A 16,148-nucleotide genomic window follows, 5' to 3' on the forward strand; every position below is an offset into this window, starting at 1 on the left:
AGCTGTGTGGCTCAGGCAGTAAGTATTATGGAACGTGTCGTAGCTATGGCTCCCAATGGCTCAACAGCTCATTAAACAACAGTTAAAACGCCTTTTTAAACGGAGCATTTCATGAAAATAGAAATTGTCTTGAGGCCAGTTAAGAACTGGTGTCATCCCTTAAGCAAAACATAAGACAGAGACATAACAGGACAATCAGTTTTGATTAAGTGGAAAAAAAAAAAAAAAAGATGGTGTAAAATTTAAAATACACAAAGTGTAATATGCACTGATTAACAGTGTTACTTAACCACTTATAAATTTTAAATAACCCTTTTTATCATTTTTTAAAGCAAAAAGACAGGAAATACCAGTGGTGATATTATTTTGTTGTTTGTATGCATCACAGTGTATAGCTAAACTTACGTATGACAATCACAGAGCAGCAGGTTAAAAGGGATTTCAAGCCTTCGTCTTCCATTGTTGTTTTCTCTGAGAAACAGACCAATAAATCATCATCCTATATAAGGTCTACGCAGCTGTGTGCTGTATGTCAACAGCAAGAAATTGCAGTAAAGTAACGAGAAACTGGCATTGGGCCATATAGAAATTGAATTTGCATGCAATAGTTAATCATAGAGCTCCAACAGGTTTTATATTGTTAAATGTCAATTTATGTCACAAAAACTAACAGATCAGTGTGAAGATACTTCTGTGGTTTGTTTATGGCCGCAGGCATCATCATCATCAGCAGATAAATGTGATATTTAAACTCAGAATCAGTATCCCTCTCAAAAACACATTACTGGGGGGGTGCATTGTTTTGCACCCACATTTTGAATTCTATTGCATTTATGTGCATTTCTTTTTTCTTACACAGTCCTTGCACATGAAACACATACTCACTGTATTTTCTTTTGCGCTATATAAGCAGCAGATACAAATTTATAGGGAAGACTCTGTATTGCCTTGCCTTGAACTGTGATCATTGCTTTGTCCATGTAAAGATGCCTGCATTGACATTAAAAAAAAATCTTCTGAACTACCCCTTTACATTGAGCTGTTTGTGAATCGAGGAGCAGAGCATACATGCTGAACACACTTTCACTACATACAGAGTTTCTTTAGATCACTTTCCATTTAATATTTTAAGTCCTGCAAATGCATTAGCAAACCCACTTCCTGTCACAGGTTTTCCATAGCAGCTGGTTCTCTGAATAGGTGCCATTAAGCCCTTTGCAAATAAAACTTTTGCAAGAGAAACTTGCTGCATGCAAACAGACATCCCAACCCACAAACTGAATCTAAACCTGGAAACAGTGCAATGTTTTTAAATATCAAGTTCATGCAAATCAAAGCCGATTTGACTGACTCTGCAATATGCATCACAGCATCCATGACAAAACAAATCAAGGTCAAGGCCAGGAACAGGAAACTGAGCTGTGTACACAATGAGTGTGCGTGTGTGTGTCTCTCTGTGGGTAAACATGAGATCACATCCTGCTTGAGACTGAATACAGCTGCTCACCGTTACAGGCGACAAATCAACCGACGCAAAGCATGTCATTACCACCTCCTGTGCTCTCGAACAGCCACCACAAAACTTCTTATCACCTATCAGCATGTTCATCAGTCACTCTCCCCTGGGCGTGAGGCATTCTTAACCCTCGCCATCTACACAAGGATGAATGTATGCACTCATGGCATGTACGTACATGAGCTGACACCCAAAGGCGAGTACATCCCACTTCATATAAATCAGAAAAGGTTTTAATAATCTAATGGGTCTCAGAAAAAACACTGACACCCAACCGGATGCAGACCTGACATAAGCGGCAACAGAAGTAAACAACAAACTGAAAATGTTCCCCGTTTCATCTTCCAAAATAAGTCAAAATATTTACCAACAAAAACAAATGCTTGGCCTGCATCAAAGCTGTGTGCAGTTGTTGAGAAAATGGTATTTAAAATCTGGTTTGGGGCACGATGTTGAACCAGTGTGGTCTAACTGTTTAGATTTATTTCCAAATGACGGGATGTTAAAGTGAGCTTTTCTCATATTGTTTTCTCCCTGCAGACAAACTACAGGAAGCACAGTCTCTATCCACACTTCACATCTCCATGCATTTGGCTCGCTCTTTCCTTCTTGTCCACAAACTCTAGACTCTCTCTCTCCGCCTCCTATCTGCTCATTGCTGGAAGCTTCCCAAGCTTCTTGCAGGGCCTCCCTCCACATGCATGGCTGAGCAGGAAGTGTGTAATCTGAGCCAAATGTGGCAGAAGCTGAGATCTAATCCTCTCCCGTTTCCTTGCTTATTTTACATAATTAGAATGCACATGTGCTCAATGATACAACAATGTTGGTATCTAAGAAACCAAAGTTTTAAAAGTCTTTTATATCTTTAGGTAGAAGAACAACCAAAATAAATCTCTAGCTGCCTGCAAGGGAAAAACAGTGGACGGAGTCAAAAACAGGCGAGACACCATGTAAAAAAGTGGAAATTGGAGGCTTTCTATTTTTATGTAAAATGTTTTATGACCTCCAGATTTGGAATGTACCACCTCCCAGCCGCCTACGCCTGCATACTAAATAAGCAGCGAGAGCAGCCTACGAGCACAGCTGTCTCCAGATAGCAAAGGCGCGCACACACATACCAGTATAGCGATGCGCTGTTTTAGTTGGACAAGACAGGAAAGCAAACAACCAAAATAAGCGATAAACTGAAAAACAAAAATTGTCCTGCACAAATAAACATGCGTTCTTCCATTTAAACCCAGAGCCAAGAAGAAAACTAAAAAGCATGCAACACAGATCAGAAACTGAAAACAGACACTTCCAAAGACGGACATTTATTATTAAAGCACGGGGTTAAACAAACCTATCAGGAGGAAAAACAAAAAACAAAAAAGCAGTTCATCTTGAGAGTGGCACTACAGAAAAGGTCATGGAAATCCACATTCAGTTTTTGGGAAATTGTTACTGTAGAGCTAAATTTTCCCTGATAATGTGATGAAAGAAAAAGAACATAAGAAAAAGTTCAAAGGCAGTAATGTGTCATCTTTGGGTATGAACCAGCATGCTGGACGAGCAGCCTAACCAACCTCTGTCATCACTTTCCCCTGATCGATTGCTTAAAAATGGTAAAGCAAATTAAAAAGTCCTCCATCAAATCATGTTATGATCAACATCAAACACTTGAACTGGTCAGGTTGAGTGGTTAGTCCAAAAAGTGACTGTTTCGCCCTCAGTAAAACCAATACTTAAAGGCACAAGTTACTAGAAAAACATCTGACGCTCAAGTTTGGGCTTGGCATCACCCCTGTACCACATCTGAGAGGTTAGTCAGCTGTGGGTGAAAAGTAAAGCCTCTGAGTGGTCTAGACAGGGATAAATTCACTTGCGCAAGTATCCTACTGAGTTTATGTCACAAAAATCCAGAGAATACACAGACAAAAAAGAGAAGAAATCACAAACCGCATGCTAAGGTCAAAAAACAGTGGCTGCCAGACTTCCTCCTGCGTCACATGCATCTTATAAAAATAAGCGTCCAAATTAACTACAACTGCCTGTTTGTCTGAACTTACAAAGGCTTCAACCAAACTGTAAATGCTGTAAGTTTTTAACTTAAAATCAGGGAGAGCCAACCTATTCAACCGCTTGCCTGAGTCTTTTCTTGTAACCGCTGTCCTGGGAGAAGCTCTGGGATTCTCATCATCACCCTAGCTGACCTACATTCAGATAGTCTATAATGACAAGCTCACAAGGACTGTGAGCTGTATGCCTCCTCCTAACATGACTATGAGTGTGTTGCAAGATAAAATTAAGAAGAAACAGTCAAGCGGAAGAAACAAGTGAAAATCAGATATGGTATTGCTTTCAAACAAAGAAAGAAATCAGAAACAAACTGTTTGATCTCACTGAGGGGTTTACTTCTATAAATCATAAATAGGGGTTAGTTTGGAAAAAAAGCCTAACTGAGCAGGTACTCACTGTCTGCTGGTCGGCTTGCGGACGCCTCTGTTACAGGCGACTGCACCCTCTCCACCCGGTGCTCTGCAGGTGAAGGCAGGGGGGCGATGGGTGCAGGTGGTTGGTGGCCGTTGTTCTCCACGGGAACCTCTGGCCTCTTGAAGGCCACATCAACTGGGCTAAGGTTGGGCGACGGGGGTTCCGCCCTTCTCTGGGGAGGCTCGGGGATCCTAGACACCGGGGTTGAGGCCATCTGGGAGTCGATCCTCCGGGGAGGGGCGGGTGGCTCGTGGGTCCTCGTCATGTTCAGCTCCCCCCGCCGGCTACTGGTGCTTGAGAAGGAATTGGAGGAGCTCTCCAGGGAGGTGCTCCTGTTGCTCAGGCTGACCTCTGGCCGTTTGAGCCCAAAGCGGGTGATGCCGGCACTGGGCGAGCTATCTATCTGCTTGGAGGAGACCTCGATGGACATCTCGGCACGGCGGGAAGAGGCTGTATCAGCATTACGACTCCCTGACAACTCAATGCGCCTCATGCCGGTCTTCGGGGAGCGTAGACTGGAGGACTCAGAGGGTGAAGATCTGGTGGAGGAGTAGTCAGAGTTGCGAGAGCTCAAGTCGTAGCTCCGCTGGCTGGACGTGGAGGAGGTGGATGAGCGGAGGGGGTTGGTGGTCCGGCGAGTCAGGGGCGATGGGTGTGTGGATGTATCTGCTTCCTCCACCTCAAACGAGCGTTTCAGCGCTGAAAGACAGACAACAAACATGGTTACATAAGAAACAGCAGCCTGAGCTGACAGATATGGACTTAAATCACTGTTGCACCATTACAGTGTTATCATATGGAAAAAAAGAAGGTAAAAGCACAAATAAAGCAGAAAACATAAGAGCCAGAGGACACAGTAATGCTCATCACTTCCTCTCCAATCCTGTAGCAGGACTCTAAAGAGCCAACATCCATTTCTGGTACATTTCTGGCCATTTCTGGTCTAGTTTTAGACCATAAATTTTATTTCAAATACTCATTACATTTTTCTTTTAGGCTGAGAGGTTCTGGGGAAACTGCTGAAAAAGCAGAGGAACTAGAGGCCTGGAAGTACTCGGGTTTACCACTTTAACAAAGTTTTAAAAAATAATAGCAAAAACACATGCTGAACAATAACCTATAGAGAAAATAATCAATTAAATCCGAAACATACAAGTTATTAAACGAAACGCAGCGCACAATGTTAAGGATATCAGCTAATGCGTTGGTTAGCTAACAAACAGCTAAAATAAAATAAAATAAAATAAAATAAAATAAAATAAAGAAAACCCAGAAGAAATTCCTCTTACTCGACTTGACACGCTTCATATAGCGCGATAACATGGCGTTTAATTCACTCGATAAAGATATTCCTTTTTTCCCCACCAAGCACGGTTTAATATGATTGCCGGGCTTTCCACTCACATCCAACCACTGAAAGAAAAGAGTTCAGTTTAACCGGCTACCTACACATCTCTCCAGCTCCACGAACCTCGCGCACCTGTAGCCAGAACAGCGTATCAGGATGACGTCGTCAGAGCCCAGATTGATCACGTGACCTAAAGCGTTGACGTATTTTCTACCCGAAGAATCAAGATTTTGTAATTTTTTTATTTTTATTTTTGCCATAGTGAAAATTTCCTTTTGCTATTATCTCAAAATTCCGATTGGAATTTGTAAACTTTTTTTTATTTTACATAAAAAAAACTTTTCCCAATTTACGATCATTTTCTTAGAAGTTTGAATTAGTAAGTCGAAATACTGAGATAATAACCTGAAATTTTGACTTACTTATATTTTCCCCCAGTAGTCAAAATAAGCTTCCATATATTTTATTAAAGGATCTATTTAAAACAAAACTCTCACTAATAAACTAAAAATGAAATATAGAAATATTTTCTTATATCTATTTTATGTTATATTACCATTTATTCTACACCAAACTAAGCCTCGGAACCTTTGGACTACTTTTAATGTAACTATCTGGCAAGTAATATGTTTTGAAGTTTTGTTAGTTCAAGAAAAGATGCCAAAGAAACTTGGATCCTGCTTTGGTGAGTGGTATAAACACATTATAGCAACGAAAGGCTCAGAAAGAAAAAGTCAATAAGATATATTAGAAAATGACAGTACATAAAAATAAGTAAATAAAAAATGGTGTACAAATAAAATATGTGACTATACAGGCAGTTTGGTAGCTATGGAATAACTTAGCACATCAGCCTCTCTTCTAAATATAGTCAATTCTGGCTCCTGAAAACAAAGATGAGGAAGGCCACAGAGCAAAAGTTGAGGCTAAAAAATCCAAATCAGCCAGTGTATATTGACAAACCAGTAACCCCCTTCCATATCTTTTGAATGAGTCAGTATTTCACCAGCAGCTGTGTTGTTACTGGTTGATAAATTGCATTTTTTCCTCACTGCAGTGAGCTGCATGTCAGATGTCGATGGTGACACCTGGCTCACCTCAGCTCGGCCCAGAGACAAGAGCAGCCACTAAAATCTGGACCAACACAGCCCCTGTCCCAGATAAACACCCGAGCCCGATCAGGCATCTGGCGTGTTTCAAAGCTGACGAGCCAAGTACCAGCATGGGAGAAGCCTCTCTTTCCCCCAACTCAGTGTTTCCACATCCTCGATATGTTTCTGTGGATTTCTGTGTCTGATATCACAGCGTGTACCGAGAAGAAACTAACAAATAACACTGCCCACCACGAGGTGCTGGGTTAGCTGGTCGTCTGCAACAGTAATGACCTTTTGAGTTGCTAAAGCATGAAATATACATCGCTGCGATCACTTCATCTGTGTCTGACAAAGACAACAAGCTCTTTGTGTAGAAATAATCAGAAAACTGGCCTTGAAATGTTCTTAGAAGAAAGGGTAGCAATGCCTGATGTTCTTCTTTAAGTACAAGCACACAGATGGCACACTAGTCCCACTGAAGTTATACTAAAATTAATCGAATGGGGTGGGAATTTCTTGTCAGAAACGGAGAGGAGGGGAACCATTAACGAAGCGGCTAACTTAGTGGACATGACTCGCTCTGTTTATAGAGGCCGAGGAGTAAAAGTAAGCAGAAAATAGATGCCAAAGATGACTTAAAACTGCATCTGGCTGCTGGTTTGATAAACAGTAATGACCCGTTTGCCTGAAACGGCGCTGAAAGTGCGCTCTGTGGTGACACAAGGCCAACGCAGTGACGTCCTCACAGACACTGTGGAGACAGGGGCCTTGTCAGCTGTGTTACTCTGTGTTATCTCTCACTGGATGTGCGTGGATGTGCATGCGTGTGTGTGTGTTTAAACACAGCTGTAGAGTAAAGCAAACACAACTGGGTTTTTTTGTTGTCTTGACGGTCAGTGGGGATTGATCCCTTTTTTTTTAGTGTGAAGAAGGTGGCTCCTTATATGCCTGCATGTTTACACATGAACGGTGTTGAGCGCGTGTGAAGGTTTTAGCGGTGCTCCTATGTGTGATGGCTTCAAGCTGCTGCTGCTGCTGCTCTGAGGCGATAGCATTGATCACATACCTTCCAACGAAGCACAGATAGTACTGATAAGCTCCAACGGGGAACAAAATGCAACCCCAGTCCCGTCTTCTCGATCTCCTTCTTTTTACCTCTCATTTGAGCTGAATTTGAAGCAGGTTTCTGAGTCCTATTAATCTTGGAAACCCTTCTCACAACCTTAACTGCCAAATAAGGAAGACACTGAGCCAAGCATGATGTTTTCCACCCGACACTCGGTCAGGCATGGGCTGGATCCATGTAGTGCACTGAAACATAGTTAAACTGCCAGAAAAATCACATGACGCTGCTCCTCTAGCATAGCATGTACCGACTGAGGACCACATTCACTACGCATCTCTGAGCGTGACAGCGGATGAGCTGGACAGGTCAGCGAGCGGTAGTTTGGTCATCTGGAGGTTGACAGTGAGCAAGCTGACAAAACCTAATTAGAGCACCGGCATACCTCCAAACGGACAGTCACATGACAAAGCACCAGCATGCTTGAGGGTACGTTATAATCCTTGCATCTGTACATGTACTGTCTACTTTATCATACAGTTACTGCAGAAAAGTTGGTGGTTCAGTCTGCTAGCAATTCCCAGCAGCTTCCCGCAGTCCCTGTCCTTGTTTAGTGCCGAATTAAGATCCTGCTAATGCAAAAACAATATTTACTTTATTTCAACTGAAGGCTTTTATTGTGAAGTCACAGGAAACACAGCTGAGGTTATCAAAAAGAATCCAGTTATGTATATTAATTCTCCCTGATATTGTTCTGATTGGGTCAGCTTCTTGGGATTTGAGCTGAACACGCTCATGTGCCAACGCATTCAAGTAGAAAAGCATAAAAAAGTGATGAGTATGGCCTGCAGTCGTCTTCCACCACAAGATAAGGTCACCTTCCTTATCTTATCTCCTTTGCGATCATCTTCCCGAAGGTGGAAATCTATCACCTGTTCCAAGAAGCAGTTGCAGGTATTTATTCTTCTTAAGCAGTGTTATCAAAGACCAAATTTTCAGCTTGCAGAGGTTGCCATATGCAGAAAGAACATAGCCAAAGAAAGATAAATCAGGTTAAACTGTTTACCTGGTACAACTTTCATGTGATCAGTTACACTTATTCCCCTGAAATTTTACCTGGCTTGGACCTTTCTAGTCTTACTGAGGTGTTTAAACCAACTACAATAGCAATACTTGGCTCCATGCAAATGTAGCATGCGAGATATTTAACTCGCTTTAAACATATTGAACTAGTCAGGCATTGTGTTAATGGAGCTGCTGTCAAACCGGAGTGCTGTTACGCTGACAACGAGTGGATATGAATGCTTCAGCCAGGTCTGCGGTCTGTAGTTTTACAACTTTAAAGCAGAATTTACAACATTCGATTCAAAGAAGGTCTAGTATTTTAGTAGCCTGTTACTTCGCACTAGATACTGCTCTCTTATTTCCCAAAGGGAAGCCACAGCAGATAAACCTGCATGTTTGATTTGGCACAGATTTTACGCCGGATGTCCGGCTGATGCAACCTTCCCACCATGGGAGGCCCTGAGACCAGCACTAAGAGTACACTAACTTCCGTCTCCCCGAGGCTGGGTTTCTAACTCCTCTCAGTCTTTCACCAGGGATCTTTGGCGTAACAGGCAAACATGATAACCACTACGCCACATAGGCATGTATGTATCGATGTGATATCCCCGTACAGACACACACTCGGCTTGCTAACCAATTCTTCAAGTGGTACAACGTAAATGGTATATGAACCTGTATTTTATAAAGTCTTTCTATGCAGTTGAGCATCAAAGCCTTGATTTCTACCGCAAGTCTCATTCACCCAATAAAACACACATTCAACTTTGGTAATGTGAACTGAAGGAGTTTTGGAACGGCCTTTCAATTGGTAGACAACCTGCTCTACCACCTGAGCCACAGTTGCCAAATTTCACAGTCCCCCATCTCATCCAAATTTGATCACTGTTGGCTCCAAAAGAACAAGATGGAAATGCCAAACGCTGGGTGACACTAGGGGCCAGCATGGCCGTGCATCGGTCCTACACAGTTTTACAGACCATCACTTATGGTAAATGGCCTGTATTTGAAGTGTCTTGCCCAAGGACATAACGACCTAGACTGTCGGAGCTGGGGCTCGAACCGGCAACCTTCCGATTACAAGACCGACTGCCAACTCTTGAGCCACGATCGCCCTTCATGTACATCATGTAGTTTTTACTGTCACCAGAGGCATCGTATATATAAGAAAAGACTGTGTGGGATAGTCTTGCTTGTGTTTTTGCTCATCTTTCAGCTAAGTAATGCATGTAATAACAGGACAAATAATCATGAATCCCCAACCACCCTGGTAAGAAAAACTGCATAAAATGCATAGATACATAAATCAAGAGTATCGAAAAACCTAAGGTTGTTGCCCCAGAACCAACAAGTACTTCCATCCCAGTTGGGTGCGGGTGGGGTGGGGGGGACTAGCATCCCCTCGCAGGGAGTGGTAGGGAGGGTGAATCAGCTGGACACAAGCCAGCTGCTGAATAGTAATGCTCATCCACCTGCCCCCAAGACCCTCAATGTCTAAGATGCAGATAACATTGAGCGGCATATAGCATCCTTCTGCACATTTTTTAACCAATCAGCATTGCATGCTGTCGTTTTTCTTTTATTTATTAACAACTGCATGTAAGCACATGTCTGTAGGTTGCATATCCATAACCCTTTACTCTGCAAAGCCAAACACCTACACAAATGAGTTACAGTGAATTCTGCTGTCCATGCCCATTTTTTATTTACAGTCTGTTGTCGAGCACTTGAGGCTCGCGCTCCTCTCTTAAAGACAGGGTGGTCTTCAGGTCAAAATGTTTCTTTGAAACAGCTGGCATAGGATCATTTGGTCCTTAACGGATCTCAGTCAGAGACATTATTCATTCCCTTACAGGAAAAAAAAACATTTTAGTCAAAGAAAATCTTTCATCGAAGACTAGCTGTTTTTAGCTGTAGCATGGAGTGTGTTCATAACTCTCGGATCTTGCCCGGGGTTGGAATAGGTGCAGCTTTTTTACTCCCCATGTCCAACTGGGAGGAAAAAAACTAGGATTAGTTTTAAAACCTAACAAAGACCTGCTGTGTTCGCTCTGCAGAGTGACCCTCTGTGCCTTCCAGCAGCACCCCTGCAGTTGGCGTCATTAGCAGGAAACCTGTTGGAGCTGGTGAATACAGAGCAGCCTGATAGTGCTGATAAGGATGGGGACTCCTGAGGGTGGCTCATCAGCCTTTTGTCAGAAAGTTACTTCCTTCCTCTCACACACTCTCTGTTTAGTGTGTCTACTGAGCTTTAATGCTTGCAATCAATATCGTACTAGCCCAGCATACAGTATCTGTTTCTTTGTAGCACAGTTTCAACGCTTTGCTGGCTACAGAGCACCAACTAACACGGTTCCTGAAAAAATCCAAAGCCACATGTAATTGGCAGTTGGCTTACTGTATAATGACTGTTTTCATTTTGACAGGCATTTAAGTTCCTGCTATGATTCCTCGTCGGATTTCTTTCTGTCACCATTAACGAGTTTTATCCCACAGAACAAGGTGGGCCGCCTTATTTAGAAACAGATTGTTAAAACTGCCGCTCACACGATGAAACAGAGACTACGAAGCCTACGAATTCTGTAAATGTCAACCTTTTTTTTTGTATTACATACCATGCATACTATATATCTATAGGCTTTTCTTTCAGTTGTTTATAAAAGCCTGCTTTCTTAGCTCGAGATAAGATTTTCCTTTGTCTTATCACCGACTGTCAAAACAAAAAGAAAGTGCCATGCAGGCTGGGCCCCATGCACAAAAAAAAAGCCCGGCTGTGCTCTGATCCACTCCTCCTCTCCGGCCTACACCGACATTTTCACCCACCGCAGAAATGTACTCCTGTGGAATTTCCTCTCATTGGACGAGCAAATGCCCTGAACATGCAGTTTGGAGATGCAGAGAGACAAGAGTAGTAGACAGAAATCACTAAATCACGGCTTTTCTGGCTACGAGACAGAAAAACAGCCAACTTTTCCCAGGAGAAAAGAAAGCACACATCTCCTGTGATGACCCTGAATGAATGTGTGTGTCTGCTTGTGTGCATGTGCTCCATCTGCTCACAGAAGAGGAGCCCAGTGGCCCGGTCAATGATCTATGTCAGTTAGGGAGGCTGAGGTCACAGCTGAGGTCACCAGCCTCAGGGGCGAGTAAATCCTCTCCTCTGTCTGTTTCAGCCTTTCAATGGTGTCATCAGCTGAGGGCGTGGCAGGCTGAAACACACTCACTGTCCAGCACCAGTGACATGGCAGATACACACACTGATACATATAACGTTCTCATTCTTGTTACTGTCTGGATTACACAGCGCAAACTCTTTTTCCACCCTATCCAAGCAAAGAACATAATCCGATGATGGTATCTCAGAGCACTGGGGTTTGTCAGCATATTAATAATTAGCATATTTGACATAAGATAAAGTAAAGTTAACCTATTATTACAGTGCTCATTACACTTTGTTCCCATGATCAGTCTGACGTCGTCTCAACTCTGTTTTCTGTAGAAACTCCAAACCACTTGCAACACTTGTAAACTGCTCAACAACAGCGTTAGTCATGTCGATTGGCTAACTACTTGGCTGTTAAACTGGCTGACTGTCTTTTAACCGAGAAACTCCCGATTCATCTCACAGTACCAGGCAGTGCAATGGATGCATTTAAAGCTCTGGACCCAGGCAAGATAGGTCCAAACCAGATCAGAGATGTGAAATCACTATGAAAAATGCGAGCTTTCCAAACTTCTTCCAGTCTTTGTAGGTGTGGGCTGTGGTGGTTAAAATCACCCCCCAAGTGACCTAAATCCTGAACATTCACAGCCTTGTGTTTTTTAACCGGAAAAGACCAAAAGCTTGGATACAACCCTGTTTTGGAGGCTTACAGTGAAAAGTTTTTGCAGCACAGTGTGATCCATTCACCACGTGCCACTTTAGATTACAGAAAAGGCAAGATACTCTTATTACACAGTAATAAACTACCGCTGCTGGTCTTTGTATCATAAAATGATGTAAAACCTGAGACGGGGGAGGCTAAAACTGTAGCTACAAGATACAAGCGGGGTGTAGTACACCATGCTAAAATAAAACTAGCTAACTCGATCTTACTGGTCCAGGTAAAGTTGAGGAAGCTAAACTCCCCTCAGGGGATAAAGGGTGTGTTGTGTCAGATAAGTGTGTTACTTTTTCTCTCTAAAGACACAGAGTCTGGCTTCAAGGAGAGTTTGTGACAAAAGCATCATCTAACCTTTAAGGGGGAGATGCCTGTGTCTAAATTTTCCTTGCTTATGATTTTAAAAGTTCCCCTTACAGCAAATTTCATATCAAACACCCCTTTGATTGCAGACTGCCCAAAAGCTGTTCTCTAATGAAGTAAAATGTTTAAAATGAGCTCATTATAATGAAATCTTATCACTTACAGTAAGAGGAGAACTTGTAGTTATTTATTTTCCAACCCTGATACATATCGGCTCCCACAGGACTCCCGTGCTGCATCGGTGCCATGCTGTGTTCAATGGGCCACACAGAGCCACACAGAGCCACACAGAGCCACACAGAGCCATACATCACGGGGCATGGTGGTGACACAAAGGTATTACCACACAGTTAGCCCAACCACGGACAACACACACGCATAAACCACTGACAATCCCAACAGTAGGCCATTATGCTGGTGTTACACATGAGCGAGGACCGTCTGAAAGCATGACTTCGAGCTACATGGTTGGAGCGCACCTCTTGTTTTCTGAACGCCACTTATCTTTCCGCTCGGTTGCACTGTGTAAGCCGGTGGTTTAAAGACCTAAAGACAGGAAGAGAGGGAGGCAGAGAGATTCCCAGGACATACCACGAGCAAACTCGTGTTGACAGAGGAGCAGCTCTGGACAAGTGTAGATGCATTCCTAATGGCTGAGAGACAGGAGGCATCTAGTGAGACAGGCAAACGGTTTCGGGGGGGAGAGATGTCAGCCTGCTGACCCTCACCCATCCCTCTTGTAACCACCACCGGTTAGGCGAAAAGGGGAAGAAGAGAGGGAGCTGTGAATGGACAAGCTGCTGAGAGAGGGAAAGGGGAAGCACAGCCAGAGGACGAGTGGGAGGGGAGAGATGACAGGGGGAATCTGTGTGCTAGGGGCAGAGAGATGAAAAGGAAGAGGGGGGAGGTGGTCCAGGTGTTCACCTCGCAGCCGTACGGTCAATTTGTGCTTCCTGAGTAGTAATATATATAGTTTCTATATATAGTAATATAGTTTCATTTTTTTACCTTTTCTGTCACACAGGTTTATAGTAAAGTGAAGCAAGAAAAAAAAAATCAGTTACTTTAAAAGCACAAATTTCTCTCACACACTTCAGAATAAAACACACCCTCTCAACACGTCTCGCAACAAAAGTTTAAGAGCAGTTTAAAAAGCAGCAACACTTTCACAAATTTCACTCCCCCTCCCCTAAAAAAACACCACAGCTCACCGCAGACGTCAACAAAGCCCTCACAACACTCTCCATTTTTCCAGATGCGCTGGGCTCCAATCAAACATGTGGAAATGATCTATAGTGTCCTCATGGCAGGGTTACAGAGAGCCTCACTCCACAGTGACAAGGAGAAGAAGAAGAATCAGCAGAGCACACGAGAGAAACAAACTGACCTTCAAAGTCTGATATGATCCCTTCCAAGTGAGCGTTGACAGTGGAATCAGACATTTTGGGCGTCAAGTGTGTTTGTGCGTGTGTGTAATAAATGCGCGAGAGAGAAAGAGAGAGAGAGAGGGAGCAGGGTTCCCTTTCCCTAGCAAGGAAAAGTCTTCCTACGGCGCAGTCCCGCTTTTAAACAAATCCCAAATTAGGAGCCCATGTAAGGGAGAGGTGGGGAGGGAGAAAAAAAAGAAAAACACACACATATATATGCACACACACACACACACACACACACACCAGGCAGGTCACAGATCCAAAACGCTCTCCCTGTCCTATCTCTCCTCTCTTTCTTAAAGCAGCAACTTATTTTTCTCTTCTCCTCCTTCTCAACTTCCAGAGTTTGGAATGAGCAACCAATGACAACCCCCCACCCTCCCGCTCTCTCCCTCTCTCTCTCTCTCCAGCTCACTGCCTTCCCTCCCTCCCCCCTCCTCCTCCTCCTCTTCCTTCCCTATCTCCCTCCCCTTCTGCAGCCCTCTCTCTGGCTCGCCTCTTCTCTGCGAACCCTCTCATTTTCGACCGGGCAAGTCGAATTATTCACACACCAACGTTTAAAACCCACTTCCTACAGGCCCGATCACATGACTCAAACGCTCCGGGCAGCGCACTGAGGGGCCTTTGGAGGCTATTAACCCTGGTTGGAAACCATTAGAGCAGCATCCTAAAAACACGTAGCTCACTCAGTGTATAGGAAAGATGAGCTCTACGTCCAGTCCTGGAGCGAAAGCTTGCAGACGACACATAAACGACCCCAGAGCGAAGACAGAATCACACAATGGACTAATATGGTCAGGACGGGCCCACGCAGGCAGTTTGTGGGTCGTCTGACATGCTCAGTCACTCTGGAGTCAGACATCAATAAATAAGTAGCCTAATGACTTAATGACCATGTGAATGAGGCCCTCTGTGGGACGGGTGGGCAGGGGCGCTGGTCAGTGTGAGCGTGTGTGTTGCTCTGTGCATGCACGGGACCAGGGGGAGAAGAAGCGAGCGGATGTGGCATTTAGGGGCATGTGGATGAATGCATGTTAAGAATGACTGCGCACAGTCGCAGTTAGTTTACTAGAGTGTCTTGGAAATGTTTTTCTAGTAAAGCGCTGCCGCCTAAACTGACAGTTCGCTGCGAACGCAGTTACCTTTTGTGTAAACTAGAGTTACTCCACAATGCTATCGCACCCTCAGGCAACTGCTCAGCCACAGGCCTGCGGTGAGAAAACACTGCTGCTGGCCTCGCAACCATTCATTAGTGAAGACAATAAACACCAAAAGTATTATAGTTATGTGTGTGTGTGTGTGTGTGTGTGTGTGCTGAGAGGATCTTTTCTCATAAGGCTCATAACTCTTTCCAATCTGCATGGATGTTCTGCTTGTAAAGTAAAGAGGCAGCCCTTAGAGACAACAGCTGAAGCAAAAATGATTAGGATCTAAACGGCAGTAAATTTTTCAGAGCGTAAAGGGGCAGGAGACGTTAAGAGGCCCCCTCAACCCCCCCTAGCAGTTTCTGCCCGGCGTGTGATTTATCTGGAAAGCCAATCGGTTGCTTACACTAGAATCAAAGTTTGCATTTTCTGTTGATTTAAGCGTGTTTACCTCGCCATAAACACAGATGTGCACGAGTGCCCAAACACACACTAAACACGCTGATTATGAAAATAAATACGGCGCTTTACTGTACCAAAACCTGCAGTCTGTGGTTAATCTCACTCCACGTCCCCCCCCGTCAGCGAACTGTGAAAACAATTATGTAACCGGAAAAATGTCAGCGAATAACTTTGGTCAATACAGAGAACTTGAAAATTGTGGGATATGTTTTCGAAAGCTTCAGTTTTTAATTTTCCATTTTTGCCAGGATGAACAGAATCAATTTTCTGGGAATGTGCACAGTACGATATCTGCACCGCCTTGCTCAC

General features: G+C 43.6%; 1 protein-coding gene across 7 annotated transcripts in view; it reads right to left on the reverse strand.

Annotated features, from left to right (window-relative positions):
• Nucleotides 1–16,148, reverse strand: part of LOC100702031 (septin-9) — a 78,827-nt gene that overhangs the window by 41,112 nt on the left and 21,567 nt on the right. For 2 of the 7 annotated variants that reach the window (XM_019358001.2, XM_019358004.2), the window contains one exon: nt 3,971–4,687. In XM_019358001.2, the coding sequence (XP_019213546.1) occupies nt 3,971–4,687 (717 nt within the window). The other 5 variants (XM_019358002.2, XM_025906956.1, XM_019358006.2 and 2 more) reach the window with 5 other exon arrangements.

The sequence above is a fragment of the Oreochromis niloticus genome, linkage group LG4, assembly GCF_001858045.2.
Source record: "Oreochromis niloticus isolate F11D_XX linkage group LG4, O_niloticus_UMD_NMBU, whole genome shotgun sequence".
Taxonomy (NCBI): Eukaryota; Metazoa; Chordata; class Actinopteri; order Cichliformes; family Cichlidae; genus Oreochromis; species Oreochromis niloticus.